Here is a 24351-nt window from a genome sequence, read left to right as displayed (position 1 = left end):
GTACTGAATACATATGGAATAAAAAGCAATCATTTTTTTAATACTTGCTCAAGTTATTTTGACCCCTTAAAATAGTTAGGATATCATTGTTTGGTACCTGTTCCTGCTATGAGGGTCAGCTTTTATTTTCCTTTGTCTATCTTCAGCTTGTAGCACAGAATGCTCAGAGAAATAACAGTAATTCCACCACAAAATCTGTGACCACCACATCATCTGGGACCACCACAACTACTGTGACCACCACAATATGTGGGACCACCACAACCACTGTGACCACAACAACCTCTGGGACTACCATAACCACTGTGACCACTATGACCTCTGGGACCACCACAACCTCCATGAGTTCTGGTGCTATTAGCAAGACATGTAATGAACCAGTTTTAGAACCAGCTACACTGACAGGTCAGTGATGAAAAATGTTTTGTTTACAACTTTTTTTATGCAAGGTCAAGCATATTATGATGATGTCTTCCTCAATCTTTCTGTCTGGTTTCAATTTTGCTTCCACAGAATAGCCTAAGTTGTCCACCATCATCAGTCATCAAACAGACGGCTTTGATTTTGGGACAAAGAAGAAGCCTGACAATTTATTACTATTTTTAAGATAGTATTCTGTATTCCTGATCTGATTTTGAAATTTTCTTATATAATCAAGATCACAGATAAGTGCCATGACTAACACAAGCTATCCATATTAATGGGGTGATTTTGCATCTGATGTCAGGTTTTGTTAATAATTTTGCACTTCTATTTCTGATAGTTTACTTATATCATAAAGATATCCAATATGTTTTATTATGAGCAAGATCTGTGAATATTAATGAGGTTATCTTGTTTGTGATTGGCTAAGCTATGTTATAATTCTGCAAACCATATCAATTGAACTTTTCTCCAGGTTAGTAAATTAGCTTATACTTTTTTGTTCTTAGATTCATTAATAAGGGTTGTTCCATTTAAACATACATGGCACCCAGGGAAGGCACTTCTTTAATAATATATGCCAGGGTACTCAGATTACCCAAAGAGTTCATATGAAAACAATACAAAATTCTAAACTGCATCTATGGGTGACCATTCTACCTTAATAGTGCCTTCTCTGGGTCCTTTTATTGGAACAGCCCTAATCTGCATATATTAATGAGATGTCCAGTATCTGCTTGGTGAAGATTGTTACCTCATGCAGTGACTATTTTTTCTCATCCTATGATTAAAAGTATTTTTGGAGAAACATACATTTTACTATAAACTTTTCTTTCTGTGGCACATTTTACAAAATTTTAAGTTTAATTTTATTTTTTGTACTTCATGTTTATATTTATTTAAAAGGATTCATCTAATATTTTTGTGCAATTCTTCCATTTTTCATTTTTAAAACTTTTTCATTTACCGTATTTATGGCTTGTTTTTGGACGGCAATAAATAATTACTTTTTTTTTCTTCATCCAAGACATTAAATTCTTTAATTTGGTGTCCGAAAACAAACATAAATGTATGCCCCCTCCATTTCTGTAATAATGTTATCATCAGCTCACATAACGACGTGCTGCCATGAAGTAAAACAAGTATTTTGTCTAACACGGTGGAAAAGATAATGAATGAAAAACAGGCATTACTTCCCTATTTTTGTCTATTTGATACATGTCCATCCACCAGAAAACAGAGCCATAATTGTATTAGAGCCAAGATTGTGTGCATATTTTCCAAAAGAACCAGCATATTAGTAATCTTGCAATCCACAGTTTAACCCTCTGCTAATCTGATCATTACAATCTATCTTACAAATGCATGTTAGCTTTATTTCTGAGTAATTAAGATATTAATACAAACTAAATAAAAAGATTTAGGTATTATGATTTTAAAGATATTTATGACAGAAAGATTTTAGTATTGAGAGTAGAAATGCATGTATGATGGCTAGTCTTAGAGGCTTCATATGGTATTTGTGTTGTATGCATGCCTAGGAAGAGTAAAAATAACAAGCAAGTTGCAATATACAAGTCAGCTTGATTAATATGTTGATATTTTTATAAAAAAAGTGATCAATTTGTTGTGGTTCTCTTCTTTTTTTTAAATTTTCCCACCTTGTCAAGGGTAGTTTAAAAATGAGTTCAGCTTGCTGATTCAAAACAAGTGATTGCTCAAAGATTGTTTTGATGCTTGTTGGAGATTTCACTGTGTCTAGGTGATAAATATTAATAATATAACCTGTGGGATTTCTTTGACAGTTATGTTTGGAAATATAAGGCAACCATCTGGATTTCGTTAAAAGAGCACACGATGAACCAAACACGCAGCAGCGACAATCAATATGTATCATCTACAAAGAGGTTTATTACCTGTAGAACAATAACTATGTTTAAACCATGGTATATAATGCATCAGGAATAATGGGTTTGTTTTATTGTATGATGCCAATGAATTTACTAATCCATATCAACTCACTGATGTATTGTTTAATGATATAAAGTAGGGGTCATGGTTTCTAACTGTCACACCTGCTTGAAGTGGTTTCGAGTGTAGCAATGTCTACTGACAAACACGCTGTGACTTTTACTTTAAAACAACACAGCAGATCTTCATAGATTGTGTCCAAAAACATAAGTTGTAGAAAAAAATTATGGTGGAGCAATGTCCAAAAATTACAAGGCATTTAAATATTATATTTGCCCAAAAGATACTGTGTCTGAAATCAAATCGTAAATACATTAGTTTGCACCATATAATTTATGTTGCTTTGGTAATACATACATACATACATACATACATACATACATATGTCCATACATGCATACACACACACACACATGCATACATATGGTGCCAATCTAACATTCAGTATGGGCAGCCATCTTGAAAATAAGTGCTGTTGCTAAGACTTATAAATGAAAGGTCATATGGACATCGGATTTTCACAAGAAGACATCTTATGATGTCTAGTTGATCCTAAGTGAAAATGCTGATTTGAAATCCAGTATGGCCACCATGGTATCCAATATTGCAAATATTATCACTCAAGAATATCAGAGAGGGTTTTATTGCTGATCAAAAAATCTTGGAAATTCTTGTCAGTCAGTAGAGCATTGGTCCATTACAGGGACTTTTTTATATCTAGGGATGTCCATTTCTATGTTACTTAATTTTGCATGATTTTTTGCATGTTTATACATAACATTGTATAAGAGTAATTTCTCTTTTCTATATGCATCATGTTGGATGAAAATGTGTGTACTGTGGGTATGTGCTTGAACTTAATTTTGCACAGTAATACAGAACTATGATAACAATGATCATGTGCAAATGACACGATTAGATTCTCCTATTTGAGCAAACATTTTGGATGCAGGTTTTTTAATTTTATTTCACATACAAATAATATACAGATGATTGTCTAGTAAAGTGGAGATCATATTGTCATCTTTGTAGGTCAGCTGAGATACTTCCAAAATACAAATGAGAATGCAATTGCCAACAGATTGATCAATGAGATGGGGTATCAGCGAGAAAGAGTTTGGGAGGCCATCTTGGAGGTCAAGAGGAGAAGAGGTTGTCATTAGATTTATACTGTCAAACTATGAATCTTGTTGTGTTAATGCCTGTCTCAAATAAGCATGCATACCTTATTTACTGTCAGATTTTGGACAGCAAAAAATAATTACATTTTTGCTCATCCAAACACATCAAATTCCTTAATTTGGTGTCTAAAAAAAATAGTAAGATAAATTTGACCCCCCCCCCCCGGCCCCCGCTATAACAGGGTTACTGTTAGCTCATATAAAGATGTGCTGCAATGAAGTAAATGCATGTATTTTTTCTAGCACTATTTCAGATTTAGGTTATGTAAAGGTAAGTTTAAAACTAGGCTGATTTAGATTCTTTGGAGATTTCAAGGTGACTGAATGATAATTGTTATAATAATAATATAACTTGCAGAATTTCTATGAAATTTGTGTTTGAAAATAAAAGGCAGCAACCTGGTTTTGTGAAAAGCTGACTCGATGTAATGGAAATTTTTAGCCTCTGCTTGTCAGCTGTAAAGAGGCTTATTACCTGTAGAACAATATCTATGATACTTAATGCCCCAGTAATAATGGGGTTTGTTTTGTTGGATGATGCAATTAATTTACGAATCTATACAATACACTTTGATACATTATTTAATGAGAAAATGCAGGGTTTCTGGTTTCTGAATAAAGCCATAAATGTCACACTTGAAGTGGTTTCATGTGTAATAACATCTACACTGACAACCAATCATAATTTGGTTAACTGAATGAAGCTATTAAAAAAGAAAAGAATGATAAATAATTATCCAATACTGTATGTTTTGATAACCATCCACCCATAGAAAAATTGCATGATAAATTAATAATATGATACCTACCACTATAAAAAGTTATTTAAGTTAATAATACGATACCTATCACTATAACAAGTTATTTAAGTTAATAATACGATACCTACCACTATAACAAGTTATTTAAGTTAATAATACAATACCTACCACTATAAAAAGTTATTTAAGTTTATATACTTCATTGCTATCATCATGAAACCTAATATTGTTAGTACTGATGATAAATTTGATGGATCATCTTAGATTGTGTCCAAAAATATAAATTCTGGGAAAAATATTATTTTTACACACCATTTGAAAGTTACAGTGCATTTAAATATTGTTTTTCTCCCAAAAGTATGATGTCTGAAAACAAACTGTCTGAAAACAAACAGTAAATATGGCACATACACACACACTCATGGGAAATGGGGTTTTCACCCAGTCCATCCATCTATCCATATTTTACATTTTTTTTCTACTGTTGTGGTTCATTTTTTCAAGATATCTCCTTGCTTAAAACATTTAAACAAATCAGTGAGTCAAGTTCTACCCTGCCAATGAAAGCTTCAGCTAATTATAGTTTACATTGGAAGCATCCATTTTGGTTTATGGATGATCATGTATGCTAGTAAACAGTCACTGTTACTAGCAAAGATTTACCTTTCATTTTCATTCAGGACCAGAACTCCAGTTCTCTTAGATCCATTTGTTTTTATCAAAACTTGTTTCTTGTACCTTATGGATAACCCTATACTTTGGGAGTTGCTAGCTTTAAAATTTAAGGTCTGTATCACCCAGCTTAGCCAAATGTTGCTCAGAATCATCTGCTGTTAGTGGTAGTCTTGCTTTTTTATTGATGTGCTGATAGAGCAAAGTACAAAGTACCAAGTCTTCTGTTTCATTTTTATCCAGTCTTCAAAATAACTGTCAGAAAGTTTGATTACGTCAACAACAAAAACCTGCATTATATTTAACTCTTTAACCAGGCCAGATGCATGTCATTATATAACTGGTAAGTACATTAATTTGCTGATATGAAGTATTTTAATGTGGTCCATTTAAAAGATTTAATTGAAATTGTTTCTTCCATGGGATGAAGTGAATTTTATTTCTTGTCATAACAAAGATTGTGGTTGTGGTTAATGGGCTCATAATTATGTCTTCAGCTCTCATCAGTGAAAGTCCTTGATTCTTACACCTTCATTCTTGGGTTAGAACTCCCAGCTATTTAAATTTGTTCAATGGTTCCTTCTACACTATATGGACATTTTCAAGGGATTCTTACTGTTCTAAACATATATTTTCAACTAGCATCAAATCACAGCTCTGAATATTACAAATATAATTGTATAATCCAGCAATCATATTTTTGACACATGTCACTTGTGCCAAATGGAATGTTTGAAAACATATTCAGGCCAAATCAAACTTTCGGAACAACTTCAGATATCATACGGGAATGTGCTAAACATATGTACTTTGTAAGACTGTGAATCATCATTTTCAGTTTTCATAAGTGTTCTTGTTTTCTGTTGGAACTTTATGTAATTTCTCAAGTCCATTAAATATGTTTTTGTTGTTGAATAAGTTTGCTTTATATTTACTGGCCCTCTCTGATAAATACTGTACACAGTTGTTAGCTGGAAAACTGAAAGCTTATGTATCAATACTACCGATTTTGTATTAAGTCTCTCTAATGTCAGCACAATATCAGTTATAGTGTAAGCTTAATCATCCCACTTTAGTTACCTTATTCGGGTTTAAACATATACAACAATAAACCTAAACAAAGCAAATTCATCTGCTATTAGGTACTGCTCATTTAATCTAAGGGTGGGTGGGGTGGTTGTGAGTTTCTTTTCAGCTGAATTATTTTATTTTATTTTATGTCAAGATAATTATATTTCCAAATAATATTATATATATATATATATATATATATATATATATATATATATATATATATATATATATAGTGACCCCGATTTAGCATGCTCCTTTATAACATGAGTTTGGACATAACATGATCATGGCATGGCTCCAGAAATTTAATATCCATGTATTTTTCTCGTGCAAAATAATATATATTTTCTTCATAAAAGTACAAAAAATAACATGCACAAAGTGTATTATGATTTTGGGGCAGAAATTGAATACAAATTCTAAATATAAGACAATTGTGACATGGTTCCTGTAATTTCATTGAGATGTATTTTTCTCATAAATAAAAAAAAAAATTCTTCTTAAAAGTATGGAAAATAATGTGTAAATTTTTGTTCTATTCAGGCAGTGTGATGGACTTTGCCATTGTCACAAATTTGGAATTTATTGTCCCTTATTGGTGACAACATATACCATCTGGCAATTGTTTGCAACATTGTTGAGCAGCAGGGAAGGCGAACCCACCTTTTTGTAGGAGCGTCCAAAACTGAAAATAAACCCTTCTATACTGATATTATATTCTTAAGCAAATATATTTGAAACAAAAATATTAACCAACTCGAGGAAGCCTCGAATTGGTTGAATAAATTGTTTTTATAATTGTATCCGATGATATCACTGTTGATAGCGATCATATTACAAAAAATCGACTCAACTTGAGGTCGCGCCTTCCCTGCTGCTATTAATTAAAAAAATTATTGTTATAATAAAATGGTACATCCGGAATCTTATACTGCAAGAATAGCTCGAGAACGATTAGACGCAATTAAGAAATTTCTTCCTGTTAGAGATTCATTTAGAGAAAACTTCCGAGCGCAGCAGGAAGCACAAGTTGAGTACGAGGAAGACACTAAAAAGTTATTTAAACCCGTCACTGCAGCTACTGAAAAAGTTACAACTGTCATCAAAGAAGATCTTCTTCCAGTATCAAAACAAACAGCAGAACAAACTGAAAAAATAGCAGCAAGAGCTAAAAAAACAAAAAGGATTTTACGAGATCTTCCAACTGAAATAGCTGCAGCTCAACCTCCACCTGTTGATGAAGAAATACTTGAAGGTATTGGTAAAATTCGTACTGAAGTCGCCGACTTGAAAGAAAAACTTGCACCTAAACCTAAAGTAAGAAAAAAAAATGTTGAAATGATTTTTCTCATGTCGCTTTTGATAGTTTTTCTCAAAAATCAAAAATTTTAAAACCTAAGTACGTGAACATAAATGCTGATACTTATTTTAAATGGTTATATCACGTGTATTATAATAAACCCCAAGTTAGAGATAATGATAAAGTATACGATGAATATATTGACGACATAAATACATTTTATTTAGAGTTGCAACAACAAAGACCACAAACCTCCCAGCAGGAACCTTCCTATCAATTTCCTCCACCTCTGCAACAAATAGAAAGACAACAAATGGAACAACTTCCTCCGCCTTTGCAACAAGTTGAAGTACAAGAATCTTCTCCACCTTCACAACAAGTTAAACAAAAAAGAACCTCAGGTAAAATTCCGAGCACTCTTACTGATGAAGCTCTCAAAGTTCTCAGTCATCGAGAAAAATTAATTGAAGCTGGTGCAAATTATAGTCTTAGGTATCAATATCTAAAACCAGAATATTTTGACAAAGTAGGACCCACCAATTGGATTCCAACACTATATTTTAATGTTTACGGTATAAAATTTGATGCAAAATATCCAGATTATATAAAATTTAGAAAGGAAGTAGCTGCGAGAAAAGAAGAATTAAATATTCCTGGTTCTCTTTCAAAAGAGTCTCCTGATGTACCTACTACTGGTAGTGGTTTCGGAGGTAATATTATTTGTCCTGACAATATTCTCAATGACGTACAATGGTTAGAAGTTCTCATAGGAGGAAAACGAGCTGGAAATAACTCACCAGAAATAATTAATGAAGCAGCTGATATTTGCCAGCGATTATTTCGTGGTGGTATCATGGATATCGGTGTTTACCGGGAACTTATTGATGAGCTCGTTGATGAATATCACAGTGACTAATTGTTAGACAAATAAATAATAAAATAAAAAATGATTATACACAGTTTTCATCGCAGACCAATGATGGTCAGTGTGGTAAATTCACGATTACCTATATATAGAATAACTTACGGAGATGGACTTGGTGATGTTGTTCAGGGATTATTTAGAAGGATAGCTCCAAAAGTAGCACCTGTTGCAAAACAATTATCGATGAAAGCTATTGATGTTGTTCGTGAAAAAGCTCCTGGTGCAATTATCAATATTGCTGGTAAGGCGTTCTCGGCGATCAAAGATAGACTAGCACGATTAATACGACAAAAACGACAACCAGTAAAATTACCAAGTACTGAAGTGATGCCCGCAGATATCAGTAAAATAATAAATTAAGCTGCAAATAAAAAACTAGCAGAACTAGCAAATCAGGGATTAGGTGAACCAGGGAATAATATTTCAAGTTTAATATCAGGAAGCGGAATTTCCCGAACGCGGTAATCAACATGTTAGACGAAAAATAATTACAATAAAATATTCAAGCGCATGTACGACACAGCATTTGACATGGAAGCACCTGTCCTTAAAGATGAGTCTGTACACGATTATCGGTTTTATTCTTATGACGCACGATTACCAGATCAACGTGGAAGAATTGAACTACAAGTTCATGATACAAGTAGATACTTTTTACCCGCTGAGGCTTTTATTGAGGTAGAAGGTACAATTGTAAAAACGGATGATACTAATTACTGAGATGCAGTAAAAGTTGGTTTTGTCAACAATGGTATTATGGCACTGTTTGATAGCGCCACATATATGATTGATGGAAAAAATATCGAATCGATTCAGAAAGATGTCGACGTTGCTACAACAATAATAGGGTTGGCAGGATACTCTGATGATTATACAAGATCAGCAGGTCCCACGATGATGTTTGTAAAAGATAATACTGGTCACCCTGAAAGCGATCCGTATAATATAAGACGACCAAAAAATTTTGCCGGAAACGCTGATGCTGATGTGACGCCGGTAGTTCATGGTGCTAACCCAAATTTCAACTTGGGATTAGCAACGTGTAAAAATATGTTGCTAGGAGCCAATAGAAGTTTTTCATGTACAATTCCACTATCGCATATTTTTGGATTTTGTAGGAATGTTAGAAAAGTTATTTTTGGAGCTAGACACACGGTTGTTTTTGTAAGAAAGGGTGATGATAACGATGCTATGTGGAGACCTGCTGGTGATGCTTGTAATGTAGTATTAACAAAAGTTTCCTTGGGGATGCCGGTAATGACTCCAACGATCGCAGAAGAACAAAAATTGCTTTCTTTCATGGACACAGGTGGTAAATCCCTGTCGTCATGGTTAACAACAAGCACGGATAGTATACAAAGTAACACTAACGGTCAGTTTACATAGCATATAGCATCACAACCAGGTGTTTCTGCACCGCGGCATATTTTTATTGCGTTTCAGAACTATGATCGTTTAAATAATCAAGAATATACTCATATGATATTTGACAAACTAGGTATCACAGATATTTCTTTACGGATAAACGGACAACAAGAACCAACAGAGAATATACAACTTAATTATGAACAAAATCATATAGGACGTGTATATCATCGTTTGATGTCATTCATGGGACGTGATCAAAATGTGGATACCGGTTTGCAAATATCACAACATGATTTCAGAACTTTGTATCCTATCTATTATTTTTCGCTGGAGCATCTTGATCTATCAAAACAATCTGTCGTTGATATACATCTTAAAGCAACATTAAATACAGGTGGTGGTGTTGATTATAGAGCAATCGCGGTCATACTCAGCGATAAAGCAATGTTACTTGAAGGTGGTAGCGGTCGAATGAGAGTTATTGATGCACCAGTGGAAAATCTTTAATCATTATTTCGAGCGTGGTAAGTATTTATCATAAAATGTCGTACAGTCATGTTAATGTCGCTCTGACTCCCGGTCAGGTGAAGAAACTTCAATCGAAAAACGCCAACAAATGCGGAACAAAAATATTACTAAAGCGAGATCAGATTTCTAGTGGCGGTCCAAACAAATTATCGTTGACAAATAACCAGATTAAACATCTCAATAAAGCGCTGGAATCAAAAACCGGAGTTCAATTTCATCTTTCTCCGAGCGCCATCAAGGACATGGTTAAAACAGATGGTATTTTTTCACTTCTCGCGGCCATTCCGGCATTAATAGCTGCTGCTGCTCCAGCCGTAGCAAAAGCAGCCGCGTTAGGTGCTGTTGGAACCGTTGCTGGAATGGCTCTAAAGAAAGCAACAGGAAAAGGATACAAAAAAAGGGACGCGGCCTAAGATTGCCGGGATCTCGTTGGGGAAGATGTCTGAGGCTTCTAGGAACAATCCCTTAGACGTTCCAGCATCAAATTTTGATTTACTTAATGCTGCTAAACAACTAAAAATATCTGCCTTTAGAGGTGTTTTCATGCGAGATCAATTACCACAACGACCAACGAAAAAATACGTTGACACCAACTACAACACTGTAGATGGCAAATTATCCGCGTTGCGGGCCGAGTATGATGTTCACGTAAACTCGTTCACAAATCTCCGTAGAAATTTCAGAAAAATTAACGAAACCGCAGAGGAATGTTTTGGTACTCCGCCCACCGCTGATATAAAACTATCTGATATCAAAACTAACATCGACACGATCAAACGAACACTCGAAGACATCGTAGCGGGGATTCCTGAGATCGTTAACAAAATTAGTTTGATTAAAATTCCACCTGGAATAACTCCCGGGTATATTACCATCATCGTATACACGGTATCATCGGGATTTGCAACATGGTCAACGCAGAATAAAACTATTAAATATACCGCAATAGTCACTGGCGTGTACAGGCTATCTGTGTTCAGTGCTGCAAAATTCGAGATATTTTACAACGTATCCATGGCGTCATTCAACTGATAAGTTTTCTGGAGTTGTAACTATCATATTAAACAAGGGAACCGAAGAAATATTTATTCTGGAAGCAGCTAATAAGAAATTAACCGCAACATCTTACTGGTGGTGTTTGGAATTTGTAGCTGAAACACCTTAATTATTTACTGCATAAAATATAATGAGTACCTCAATCGACGATGCATCTCAATACAGGTAAAATCAAGCGCGTGAATGTCAAGTAAAATTAAAAGGTATCATCGAACGATATACGGTAAAAGTAAAAAAATATCGACGACGACTAGTTATCGTCGACATGATTGTTTATTCAGTATCCGCTGTTGTTGCTGGAACAGGTGTTATATTGTCAACAATGACAATGATGGCACCAGTAGCGGTAACAATCTGTATTTCAGTAGCAACAACTATTGCAGGTGTTTTTAATATCGTTGCAAAAATAATATGCACCTGCATGAATGAAAAATTATCCGATTGCATAATAAAATTACACACAGCGACGGTCGCATATTCCAAATTATTCTCGTTGTTATCAGCAAGACTCAGTGATGGAATAATTTCTGATTTCGAGTTTTCAGAAATGATTAAAATATATAACAGTGCTGTTACAGGTACGAGTATTAATAATGACATCAGTAGAGCTCCACCAAAAACAACAATGATCTCGGTAAGCTTGACTAATCCCGAAGTTAACGTTAATTTTCCAACTGCGATTCGCGCAAATGAAATCGCATTAGCACAATTACGAGTATATTACAGCTGGCCAAACATCAGATCAAAATCATTTAATGGAACACCAGCAAATAATTCGCTTGTAATTGCTAATAAAAACAAGCCCGATGGAACACCTGATTGGGTCGCTGTTGGAATACCAACTGGCAGTTATGAGGTTGAGGAAATCAATGAAGAATTTCAACGTAGAATAAAATCAATAACCGGAAAAGAATCAAAAATGTCAATAAACCTTCATGAGCCAACTTTATCAGCAACGATTGAAATACATTCACCTGATTATGCCGTTGATATTTATCAATCATCGATAAGAAATGTGCTAGGTTGGCCTGAAATCCCGCCAGAGCATCATGGACCACCAGAACCGAAGTTATTTGAATTTATCACGGACGAAGCCCAATTTATAACAATTCCAGAATATCGAAATTTGTATCCATGGACTAACAGGTATATTTATTATATTTCGGAAGATGGTAAAAGATATCCCGTGGTGTCGTTTTCCTTGACTGATGTTGATAAAATAACTTCAACTGAAATTATTTATGAAGGAGATTTTAGATCAATGGCTAACGAAATCAAAACTGAGTACACAACTACATTAACGACATTAGTACGTTTATTTAAAAATTATATCCTGGAGTATCCCAATATCGATCTAAAACATCTGATCATTGCAACGATACAACATTCAAATCAAATTATTTCCGACCTTAAATACGCTAATCAGACTATTGTTGAGGTAATAAATGCTAGTACTTATGATGTAGGAAGTAAAAAGGATAAAATAACAACCATCAAACAGATATACATCAATCATTATAAAATAACTTAAGCAGATTTATTAAATTTTACACTACCAGGATTTGAAACTGGCGAATCAACGATATTATCAACGAATACTTTCCAAAAATTATCGAGTCATGGAGAAAAATAGCTCCACCCGAGCCTATCCTTAGATATAACAACAGTCAACAAAATGACGGACGTCACGTCTCACCAGGAATCGTTAATATAACATCAACAATTGCAGTCAATCTTGTTTCTGACCTAGTCAAAGGCTTGCTATCAAATCGATCTTGGAAAGTCAAATCAGGCTCAACAAGGATATATTTTATACACGTTCACACTACAAGTATCTCCTGGGAGTTTGATCGTGCAAGAGCCCTAATCGAGTGTTCTAGCGAGTTCAAGGGGGTACATGAAATATATACAATGAATGAATGACAGTACAAACATAAATCTTAATTAAGGACGGCACAAACATATATGGGGCCATTCTCTACGCTCAACAGATTTTGACACCGCTCACATAATCAGCCCGTGGGTGATACAAAAAATGTACCCACCACCGGTGACGTGGTGGGAGGGTGTTTATTTCTGTTGAGTTTTGAGGGCTGGCGGGGCCCCAATTAATTATAAAAATCGCTAATAAGCGTAACCACCGACAATTGTTAGCCATGGGAACTCGATCGCTGGGCCTCGAGTATCACGGTCCGATACGTTATCAACTGAGCTATCGAAGCATCTAACAATTATACGTTTCGGAAATTATTATATAGCTACGGTTTCTGAATAGATTGTAAGTTATACATATTTCTGCATTAAAACAGCAGTTTCTGAATAGATTGTAAATATTTCTGTATTGAAACAGCGGTTTCTGAATAGATTGTAAATATATAAATGTAACAGCGTGTTCTGCCTCGATTTCTCGTAACAGATTGTAATTATCTGCACTCAAACAGAAAGTGCTGCCTTGATAAAATATATGTACATCTCCTACCATTGCACCATCAAACGTTTTATTACCTACATATCGGCTTAAATATTTTTGCATTATAACAGCGGTTTCTGAACAGATTGTAAATATCTGCACTAACAGCGTATTCTGCCTCGATTTCTCATAACAGATTTAAAAATAACTCGCTACATTGTACGATGTAAAATACGTTTATTCTTCTATTTTGTAAGCTAAAAACCAAAAACATCTTTCTACGGGTATAATTATTGATATTAATTACGACGTAGATGGTTAATTAACTAATTACGACCGTAAAAATGAGAAATCTACGGAGAAATATATTTACAGAAGTATCTCCCTTTCGCTCAAGTCTAAAAAATAAGTAGTATACGAGTGGAGAATGTTGGGACCCAAAATAAAAATTAAATAAATGGTTAATAAATATAATTCTACGTAATTACTTGATAGTGATGATAGTTTATCTCCATTATTGATATTGGAAAATAATTTTCTGTTTATATTTCTTGGAAAGAGCGGATTTTTTGCGACAGAATATTTTGAAAACCTTTCAATATCAAAATAATTGCCAGCTGCATACATCGATTGAAATACTCTCTCTTCACCCGTCTCTAAATTTATAGATAAGACTGCTTTGGCATTCTTATCATTACAACCGGTGTTTCCAAGTCTACAATTCTGACTTTGCGTGACAATTCTCAGATTAGATAAATTATTATTAAGTTTATTTCCATCAATATGATCGATCACAAAACCATCTTTGATCAACCCCTTGTGACACTCGTATGTGAATCGGTGACAGAAATAGGTTTTCTTCCCATCAACAGTAAATTGGAGATAACCATAATTATTAACAGTACCAACTGGTCTCTTCAACCTGCAATTTCTGATCACACCATCAAGATTTGATTCGTAGTCTGTTATTATAGGATGTGGGACAAATTCATTTTGCTCCATTATACAATAATATTATTGTTTAAATCATAATTTGTCTGAAAACTTAGTTAAATAGGCCTCCACGGATTTTATAGCTCCGTCACTGACATTATTTCTTTTATCATAATATCTCTTAAGTTCTCGATTTTTTTTCCCACAACAATGTGCACATAACTCAGTTTTATCTCGTACTCCAACATCACATCGCAGACACGGTATCGGTAATAAACAACCTCTACGAACACACTGCCAGTGTTGTCTAAAACATTCCTTCCTGCAGGATTTATTGCAGGGAGTTAATGATCCGATCATCAACCATTTGCATTTGTTCTGTTGAGACATTGTATATGTGATACTTTTTATTTAAATACTTGGCTGAAATATAATATGGATGAGTTTGAGAGATTATCCAGAATCAAGCCTTGGAAAACAAGTAAATTCAACCTCGACAGGATATCTTCTGATTTACCAATAAAACTTCTAGTTGATAAGAAAAATAAAAGTTTGATCAATAAAATTCACGACGCCAGGAAAGAATTTCACGCAGATGGTCAACGTTCAAGATTATACGCGACAAAGATATCATTGACGCTACGATGAATGACAAACGAGCGGCAGCTATTATTGAGCAGCTGGATGATAGAAGTTATCTTTTCAGAATAAAATTTGTCGTGTTAACAGAAACAGATAATCGGATTATCCGTGACAAGTATGATCCTGTCATTGGTAATAAAAAAATCGTTATGTTAAGTAAAAATTCCAAACCAGGAGCGCTGACTGGTATTGACAAACCGTATTATGAGCGAGAGTATCCAGTGCCAGCAGTTATTTATGGAATCTATATGATAAATAAAAAACCCATAATTAATAAACTAGCCCCAATGAGATTTTCAAAACTAAATTGTGTAGCCGAGCGAGTAACAGAACATTTTACAAACGCGGCCCGTGGAAACGGTCTGACGAATTTACGACGTGAAAAAATAAACAAATGGGCTGATTTAGTGAAGGATGCTGAAGCTACAATAAACGATGTTGCTAAGTTGGAAAAAAACGCTAAAATTCCCAATAATAGTAAAAACTATAACAGGGGAGATTTTATATCATTCGAAACATTATAAAAAAGGAGGAGCTCCAATAAATATCATTGATCATAACGCTCACGCGTGGACCAGCGCAGTAACAGTGTTTCCACGAGATCGAACTGTAAGATTTTACCCCCCCCAGATAATTCTGGGGGAGGCATGTTTGATTTTATTAACGAGATAAGTAAAAACGATCCTATGTCAGTATGGCTGTTTCAGAGTTATAACGACGAATCAGATATGGAAAAATCATCAAGTTCGATCAGTTTGTAAGACCAAATGGTGTTATTTATCGAACACATCTTCTCCACGAAAAAATGAAAAATCTTGCGCTGCAATATACTGATGACACTGACGAACTATTGAGCAACTGTTTTACTGTTCCGTCAGTTGCGGCTCATTTTGCTAGAAAGAAAAATTCGTGGAAACCAACTCGGTCTGATTTTCTTAATGATATAATACTGAGTTGTGTCGAATACGGACACGGTGGATTATGGAATACTAAATACGATCATAAAGATGTTATTTCAGTTGATATGGTTGCAAGTTATCCTGGAAATTCTCTTGGATACGGAGATTGTTCTATGTACTTTGAGCGATTCGGTCATCCGATGCACGAGATGACACGAGTATCGATAAATGGACCATTACCGGATTTTGACTGAACTGGATTTGCTTGTATCGAGTCATTTGAAATGTCTAAAGATCTCCATGCGATTTGTTATACCTGGTTTGGAAAACATTTTTCAGAAAAAATGTGGGTACCAATAGTACTCTTACGGTATATGCTTGATTGTGCGATGTTAATATCGTTGATTGTAAGTGAAGCGATTATATCATATCGGAAACAAACCGAAGTTTGGTTACCACAACAAAAGAAATATTCTGATAATGAAAACCCCGATATGACCGATTACGAGAATAAAATTACAAAAGATCTCGGTAGAAAAATAATCGGCAAGTTCACCCAAGGAGGAGCATATGATCACAGACGACATTGTACAAGATTGATTATGGATGATGCCGAGTTAGATTTTATAATCGCTGATACAACGAACAGAAATGCGTTTATAAGTCGAGAAATAGCTTTCTTGTCAAATAGAAATAAATTAGGTACAATTGTAAGTTATATGGACGGTGAGTCACCTCAGTATACTCATTTAAGATCATCGATGCTCGCGTACGTTTCAATAAATATATTATCGATGATAAATAAACTTTCTACACTCGCTGTCATAGTCGCTACAGATTCATTTTATATCAATAAAAAATATTAATGATTACTAGAACAACTACATATCGGTACTTGTGCATCATGGGGTTCGTGGAGAATAAAAAAGGAAAATATGCTTGATTATTCCGAATCAGCTGATGTTGCGGTTAAAGATATTTATTGTAAAAAAAAAACATCAGAAACTACAATTATCATCTGTACCATCGGTGTACGATCCAATAACTAGAAATAAAACAGTTTATCTAAACGGAGGGTTCTGGTAAAACCACTCGAGCGATCGAACTATTTCAGAACTCAGATATGATCGTGCTGAAACCTACACACAGATTCGCGCGAGAGATGAAACAACGAGGAGTGCAGTCGTGTACTTATCATAGCTTCTTCCGATGGAAGGGTGATGCATGGACTCCTGATCGAATGGGAGAAAAATATATTCCGAGGATTATAATATGGGATGAAATATGTACAGTATCATCAGAAACAATTAAACATTTCTTGATTGGTTATCAACAAGAAATACTGCTGTAATAATGTGTGGCGATCACGGTCAACCACCACCGTTTGTTGGACTATCAGCAGCAGGGGGGGGGGGGAATCCTACAAAATACTTTTCCGAAATACCCCCTCCGCGGAAACTATTCCCGATAGAGGGCTTATTTCGACGAAATAACACTTTTATTCAGAAAACGAGACCAAAAAAAATGTCCTTGAAAATGCTTTGTATTTCCGCTGATATAACGCGAGTTACTTCAATAAATCCGACTCGTATCCGACATAATTTCCACGGTGAGGTATCATCGAAAATCAGGTGTAGTTTGCGCCCCCCTGCTGCTCTACGAAGTCGAAGATTTCAAAGGAAAAACATTTTTATGTTAACCATACAATGTATCAAGGCCGACGCGGTATCGTGTCCGCGGGTCGTGTAAATTTATTGTCACAAATCCGTGCGGGTTTCCTTGAGCGCGACTAAAGAAATTTTTGAATTTATTTATGTCCATATCACCGCTACACCATGTCTGATGAATGTTTCTCAGCGTGTGAACATCAACTCCATTAAACACCGCAAGAAGATTACAGTTGTCTCTAATTACTTTAGGAATTTGTGTATAACGCTGAGTAACATAAATCACATCAGTGTTTTTATGACGACCTCGTGAAAATATTCTTGCAGGATTTTTTTGCTTGTCCAGCATCACATCATCATACACTACTAGGTTATTTATTTCCCCGTCGAGGTCTTCCACGGACGGAGCTTCTTCAATATCAGTTATAAATTCAACAACATCCTCGCCGTCTTCACTCAGCGCTTTTGCACTCTCATTAAAATCTTTTATAACATCATAACAACGTTGATCATCCACAGACGGAGCTATCAAGTATAGTTTGTCCCATTTCATCCACTTCATTATCATGTTCAGTAGCAGTTGCGTTTTACCTGATCCTGACGGTCCTATGATGATCATTCTGATAGAATTTGGTAGCACGGAATTATGCTTAACTGGCTCCTTTCTTCGCGTCGCAGAAAAATCAGTGATCTCCATTTGTATATAAGGAATAATAATTATGGATCTATATTGTGTAAAGTGTAAGGCACAAACCCCTACAAACGACATAACAACCATTACAACAAAAAATAACAGACAAGCACTCTCTGGTAAGTGTGCGCGATGTGGCACAAAAAAATTTAGATTTCAAAAAAAAGCCTGACAAAGTCAGCGGAGGTGACATCGCAGCAACCCTCGGACGACTTCCAGGTACCCCTTGGGCTAAATATCCCGGAGAAAAACATCTCCCAGGATACAATTACTGCGGTCCAGGGACACGACTAGATATCAGACTTGATGAACAATCTAAACCAAAACCGGGAGAGTATCCGATAAACGCTATCGACGCAGCGTGTCACATGCATGATGTTGCTTATCGAAGTAAAGATCTACAAGACAGGCATATCGCGGATGTGAAATTAATTCATGCACTAAGCGCCATAAAAAATAAATCATTTAAGGAGTCACTCGCTAATTGGTTAATAAGATCAGCGATGAAATCTAAATTAGCATTAGGCGCTGGATAATTAATAACAATGGAAGCGATTTATTATTCCCCGGCCGGATACTGGAGAGGTAATGCAGCAATTAATAAACTCGCCAACGCGGCATCAGTAACACGCGAGGTTGCCAAAAATTGGCTATCAAAACAAGCAATATGGCAAATCTACTTACCACCACCTCGACAAATCAACTTTGCACATTTTGATGTTAGTACCCCCAATGAAGTTCATCAGGCTGACATACTATTCCTGCCTCATGATACTGTCCGCAGAAAAATATACAAATACGCGCTAACAGTAGTTGATGTTGCCAGTAGATACAAAGAAGCAGAACCGTTAGCGACTAAAACAGCGTCCGAAGTCGCCTCTGCGTTTAAACGAATTTATCAGCGAGGACCTCTAAGCTGGCCTCGATTATTACAAGTTGATCCTGGCAAGGAATTTCAGGGCGCGGTATCATCACTGACAAAGCAGCATAACGTTACCATACGACGAGGACATACTGAAATTCATCGGGATCAGGCAATTGTTGAGCGATTTAATAGAACACTCGCTGAGAGATTATTCGGATACCAGTACGCGAGGGAATTCATTTACGATACGAGATCTCGTGAATGGGTTGCAAGACTGCCAAACGTGATAGCCGCACTGAATAATGAAATTACCAGAACAACAAACATGAGACCTGTAAATGCAATCACAAAAAAATATATACCCCGCGTCAGTGAACGTGTTTCAACGCAGCCAACGACGCTAGCGTCCCCGTTGCTGGGTAATGTCACCGTTAGGTATTTATACGAACCCGGCGAACTCGAAGGAGGAAAAAAAAGAGCAACCGATCCCACATGGAGTGTTACCACACACAAGATATCCAGCATAACCAGATCAACTGGGAGAAACGCAATCTACAGATTAGATTCGACTGCTCCTCAGCGTGGATTCACACGCGAGCAACTTCAGGTGATTCCCACGGATACACAATTACCACCTCGATCACTTAAATAACTGCAGCAACACCTCTGCGTCGATTACACTCAAGACAGGTCAGCATTACATTTTCACGCGTATGACCGAGATTGCTGTCTATTCTATCCACGGTAAATTGTCTTGGGTCGTTTTTCGAATACTGCCACAGCAATAAACAATTACAACTCGCACAGTGATTATTCTGACGCTCACGTAACGACAACACAGCGTTGATATCCAGGTTAAACTCTCTATTATTTTTCTTGTCGCTTTGTCGGTAACTGTCTAATTTTTTTCTTATTTGATCTTTTTGCGTTAACTCAACAACGGCTGACTTCGTTGACGTATCTAATACAATTCTTCGTAACTGAGCCATCTTTCTTACTCTGGACACGGCTAAATAAACTAAATTTGACCATTCGATGCGGTCATCAACGATCCAAACAGTTGTATCAGAAATAGTTAATCCTTGTGCTGAATGAATCGTCATAGCATATCCTAGTGTCCACGGTGATTTATTTATTGCTAATGCATCTTCGACCGCATCGACGTTAACTGTTACTATATCATTCAATACTAAATTTTGTTTCTCTGGTTTTCCGGGAATATCAACATCAATATTCTGCAATCGTGTATCATCTGGTCTATAACATAACGGCACTTCCAACGTTGGAAATTTCTGCCGCTGTAACTGAAATAGTCGCCGCTGAAGTGTATCTCTGACTGATTTTCTACTTGCAACAATTAAATCATCTGGTTTCCACGCCGTTAAAAAGTTATCAAATGAAGTCTCTGGAATTATTTCACGCATTATTTCACATTGGACTTTATTGGTTTGTAGCCTAATTAGTTTTTTAAACTCCTTTAATGTGTCATCAAGCGCTCTGATGTCATCACGCATTTCCTCGTAATAATCAACAAACGTTCTCAACCATTCGTGGGGAGATTCGCCGACAAATGGTGGTGGTTGACCATGATCGCCGCACATCACAACTGCGGTATTTTTCGTTAACAACCACGTCAGGAACCGTTGTAATGTATCCAGCGGCACAGTGTCTATTTCATCCCAGATGATTTTCTCCGGGATATACTTCGTTCCCATTCGCGTAGGAGTCCATGTACCGCCGCTGTATTTGAAAAAGCCGTGATAAGTGCAGGCCTTTACTCCGCGTTGTATCATTTCTCTGGCAAGTCTGTGTGTTGGTGTTAGCACGACCAAATCAGAACCGCGGAATAGTTCGATTGCACGAGTTGTCTTACCACAGCCTCCAGGTCCGTTCAAATAAACTGTTCTGTGTCTAGCAATTGGATCGTACACAGAAGGCAACGACAAAGTTGTCCACGACAAGGTTGTTGATTTACGATATTCATCTTTAATTTCAACATCAGCTGATTCACAGTACGCGTGCAACTCTTCCTTTTTTACTCGCCATGTTCCCCATTGATCATCCGATGTTGGTAAATCTAACGCTGTTAAATCGTCTTCGTTAATATAAAACGAATCTGTTGCAACCCTTACCGCGAAGGGAACTCTATTCACCATCGACAATAAATTTATAGAAACATAAGCCAGCATAGAGGATCTCAAATGAGTGTACTGAGCTGAATCACCGTCGATATAACTAACAACTGTTCCTAATCGTTTTCCAGGCATCCCCGGCAATGATATTATTATATCCTCGCGGCTACAAAATGTATCTTTCGCAGTAGTATCAGCGATAATGAAATTTAATTCTTCTTCATCCATAATTAATCGACTGTGATGTCGTTTATGATCATATGCTCCACCTTGAGTAAATTTACCTATCAATCTTCGGCCGAGATCTTTACAGTTGCGCTCATCATGTTTATACGCCAGTGTGCGTAATTCTTCTTCAGACGCTGTAGGATAATTTAATTTTAAGTCAGAATAACACGCAGTATCAGTTGGAGTTGGTAACCAAACTGAGGTTTGTTTTGAGTAACAAATAATCCCCTCACTGACAACAACAGATGTTAGTATTGTTTTGTCAACCATAAACCGCAACAACGGAAACGGCACCCACTTCCTTTCGTGGAAATGTCTGCCAAACCAAGCATAATTAATAGGATGTAACCGTGTTGCAAATTCGAACGATTCCACGCGAGCAAATCCAGTCAGGTCAAAATCAGGTAAAGGTCCGTTAATAGCTACTCTTGTCATTAAATTTGTGGGATGTCCAAATCGTTTAAAGTATTCAGCGCATTCGCCATAGCCAAGAAAACTTCCTGGATAGCACGCAATCATATCCACCGATACCATATTATCACTAACAAATACACTATTCCATAAACCGCCGTGTCCGTATTCGATGCAACTCTGCTGAACATTCTCGAGAAAACTCTTCATGGTTGGTTTCCAATTATTTTTTTGTCGTGCTATATGTGCGGCAACACTTGGAACAGTAAAACAATTAGTTAGTAATTGATCAACTTGCTCAGTTGAATATTTTTCTGTGAGCGCTTTCATTTCATTTTGTAACTCCGCAGTTCTATATATTTCTCCGTTCGGGGTCACGAACTGGTCATAATCACCAACTTCAGAACTTCTAAACAACCATACCGATACCGGATCGGTTTTACTCATTTGATAAATACAATCAAACATACCCGCGGAATAATACCTTATAACACGATCGCGTGGAAATATTTTAACTGATTCCGTCCAGGCGTGGCTGTTATGATCAATAATTGTTATTGAAGCTCCACTACGGTTGTATTTCGATTTATACAATTCCTCGCCTGTTAGCGATAATACCGTTATAGGAAATCTTAATAATTTTTCTAGCGCGGCAACATCCTTAATTGACGCCCCTACATCTTTGACTCGATTAGCCCATGTTGTTATTTTATTTTTTCTGATCTCAGTTAGACCATTTCCACGTGCTGCGTTTTTAAAATGTTCCATTACTCGCTCAGCTACACAATTTAACACCACTGATGTTTTCATTGGCGTGAGTTTATCTACACTTGGTTTCTTTATCGGATATATTCCGTAAACGACTGCAGTTACTGGATACGATCTGGCGTAATACGGTATATCAACCCCCGTCAACATTCCTGGTCTAGAATTATTGCTCAACAAAATAGTTTTCCTTTTAATGTCAAGGATAGGATCATTTTTATCACGGATAATCCACGTGTCATCGTCGTTTTCGTTGACCACTTTGATAATAAATTTTATCTGTATGAAATATCTTCTATCGTCGAGATACCCAATTATGTTACGCGCGATTGTATCGTTCATGGTAGCATCAATGATAACGCTCGCGTCGGGGATAATTTTATATGTCGACCACACATGTGCGGCACCATCACGACGAAACTCTTCCTTGGCATTCTTGATAACACCAAGCAGTTCCTTTAACTCTCTTCGTCGTGGATCAGCGGTTAACCGGTCAAGATCGAATCGAGAACCTGATACGGGTTTTATTCTGGATAGTCTTTCAAAACTCATTATTATAATTAAGACAAGTATTTAAATAGACAAAAATATTATATATAATGAACGAAAACTCAAAGAGTTTCTCTGGAAATGCAAAGCATTTCTCATGCAAGTGGATCAAACTAAATTCATCAGAGCCGTGTAACAGACGTTGCAGAGGCGAATACTGTGGACAACATGCTCAACAGGTCCGCGGTGGGAGTCTAGGACCGATACCGTGTATCAGATGCGGCATTGGAGTACGAGGAAAAACGCAATTATGTTCAGCGTGTGGGGGGAAACGCTATCGAGAACTAAAACGGTATTATGATAAAAAAAATCCAGCCTCGAACGCTCTCACGGAGCGTGATTACATAAATAAGTTTTCAGGCAAATTATGAATTAGACAAATGATTTGCTTATAGTATAATGAATCAAGAATTCACCCCCGAACAAGAATTTGTTCCACATCCAACTATTCCAAATTATGAGGCAAACCGAGATGGCACGGTGCGACACTGCACGCGAAGACGACCAGTTGGTACAGTTGATAATGCTGGTTATTTAAGATTTACTGCCACGTGCTCAAAGAGGTATTTATGTCATCGTTTCGTCTATGAGGTTTTTAATGGAGTGATCCCTAAGGGTTTTGTCATTGATCACATTAACGGTAACATACTTGATAACTCTATAAACAATCTTCGCGTGGTCACTCAGAGCAAGAACTGCCTACTGGGTAACACAGGGCGTTGTAAAACAGTTGCAAGAAGAGCTATTAAATCTATAAACGCAGGTGAAGAAATTGTATTCCAGTCAATAAACGCCGCCAGTAGGTATTTCGGTATTTGTTCACCTGTTGTACAGCATGTCGCAACCGGGATCTACAAAACAGCATTTTCAAAGAAGCTCAAACAGAAGATTTCATTCTGT

General features: G+C 36.3%; 1 protein-coding gene across 2 annotated transcripts in view; it reads left to right on the top strand.

Annotated features, from left to right (window-relative positions):
- Positions 1 to 24351, top strand: part of LOC149798726 (uncharacterized) — a 62784-nt gene that overhangs the window by 12676 nt on the left and 25757 nt on the right. For both annotated transcript variants that reach the window (XM_089957595.1, XM_089957594.1), the window contains exons 3-4: positions 147 to 405; positions 3427 to 3546. In XM_089957595.1, the coding sequence (XP_089813721.1) occupies positions 147 to 405; positions 3427 to 3546 (379 nt within the window). The remainder of the gene's footprint in view (positions 1 to 146; positions 406 to 3426; positions 3547 to 24351) is intronic.

Source organism: Sinohyriopsis cumingii, chromosome 5, assembly GCF_028554795.1.
Source record: "Sinohyriopsis cumingii isolate HCF-2022 chromosome 5, ASM2855479v2, whole genome shotgun sequence".
Taxonomy (NCBI): Eukaryota; Metazoa; Mollusca; class Bivalvia; order Unionida; family Unionidae; genus Sinohyriopsis; species Sinohyriopsis cumingii.
This window is presented reverse-complemented; position numbering and strand designations above follow the sequence as displayed.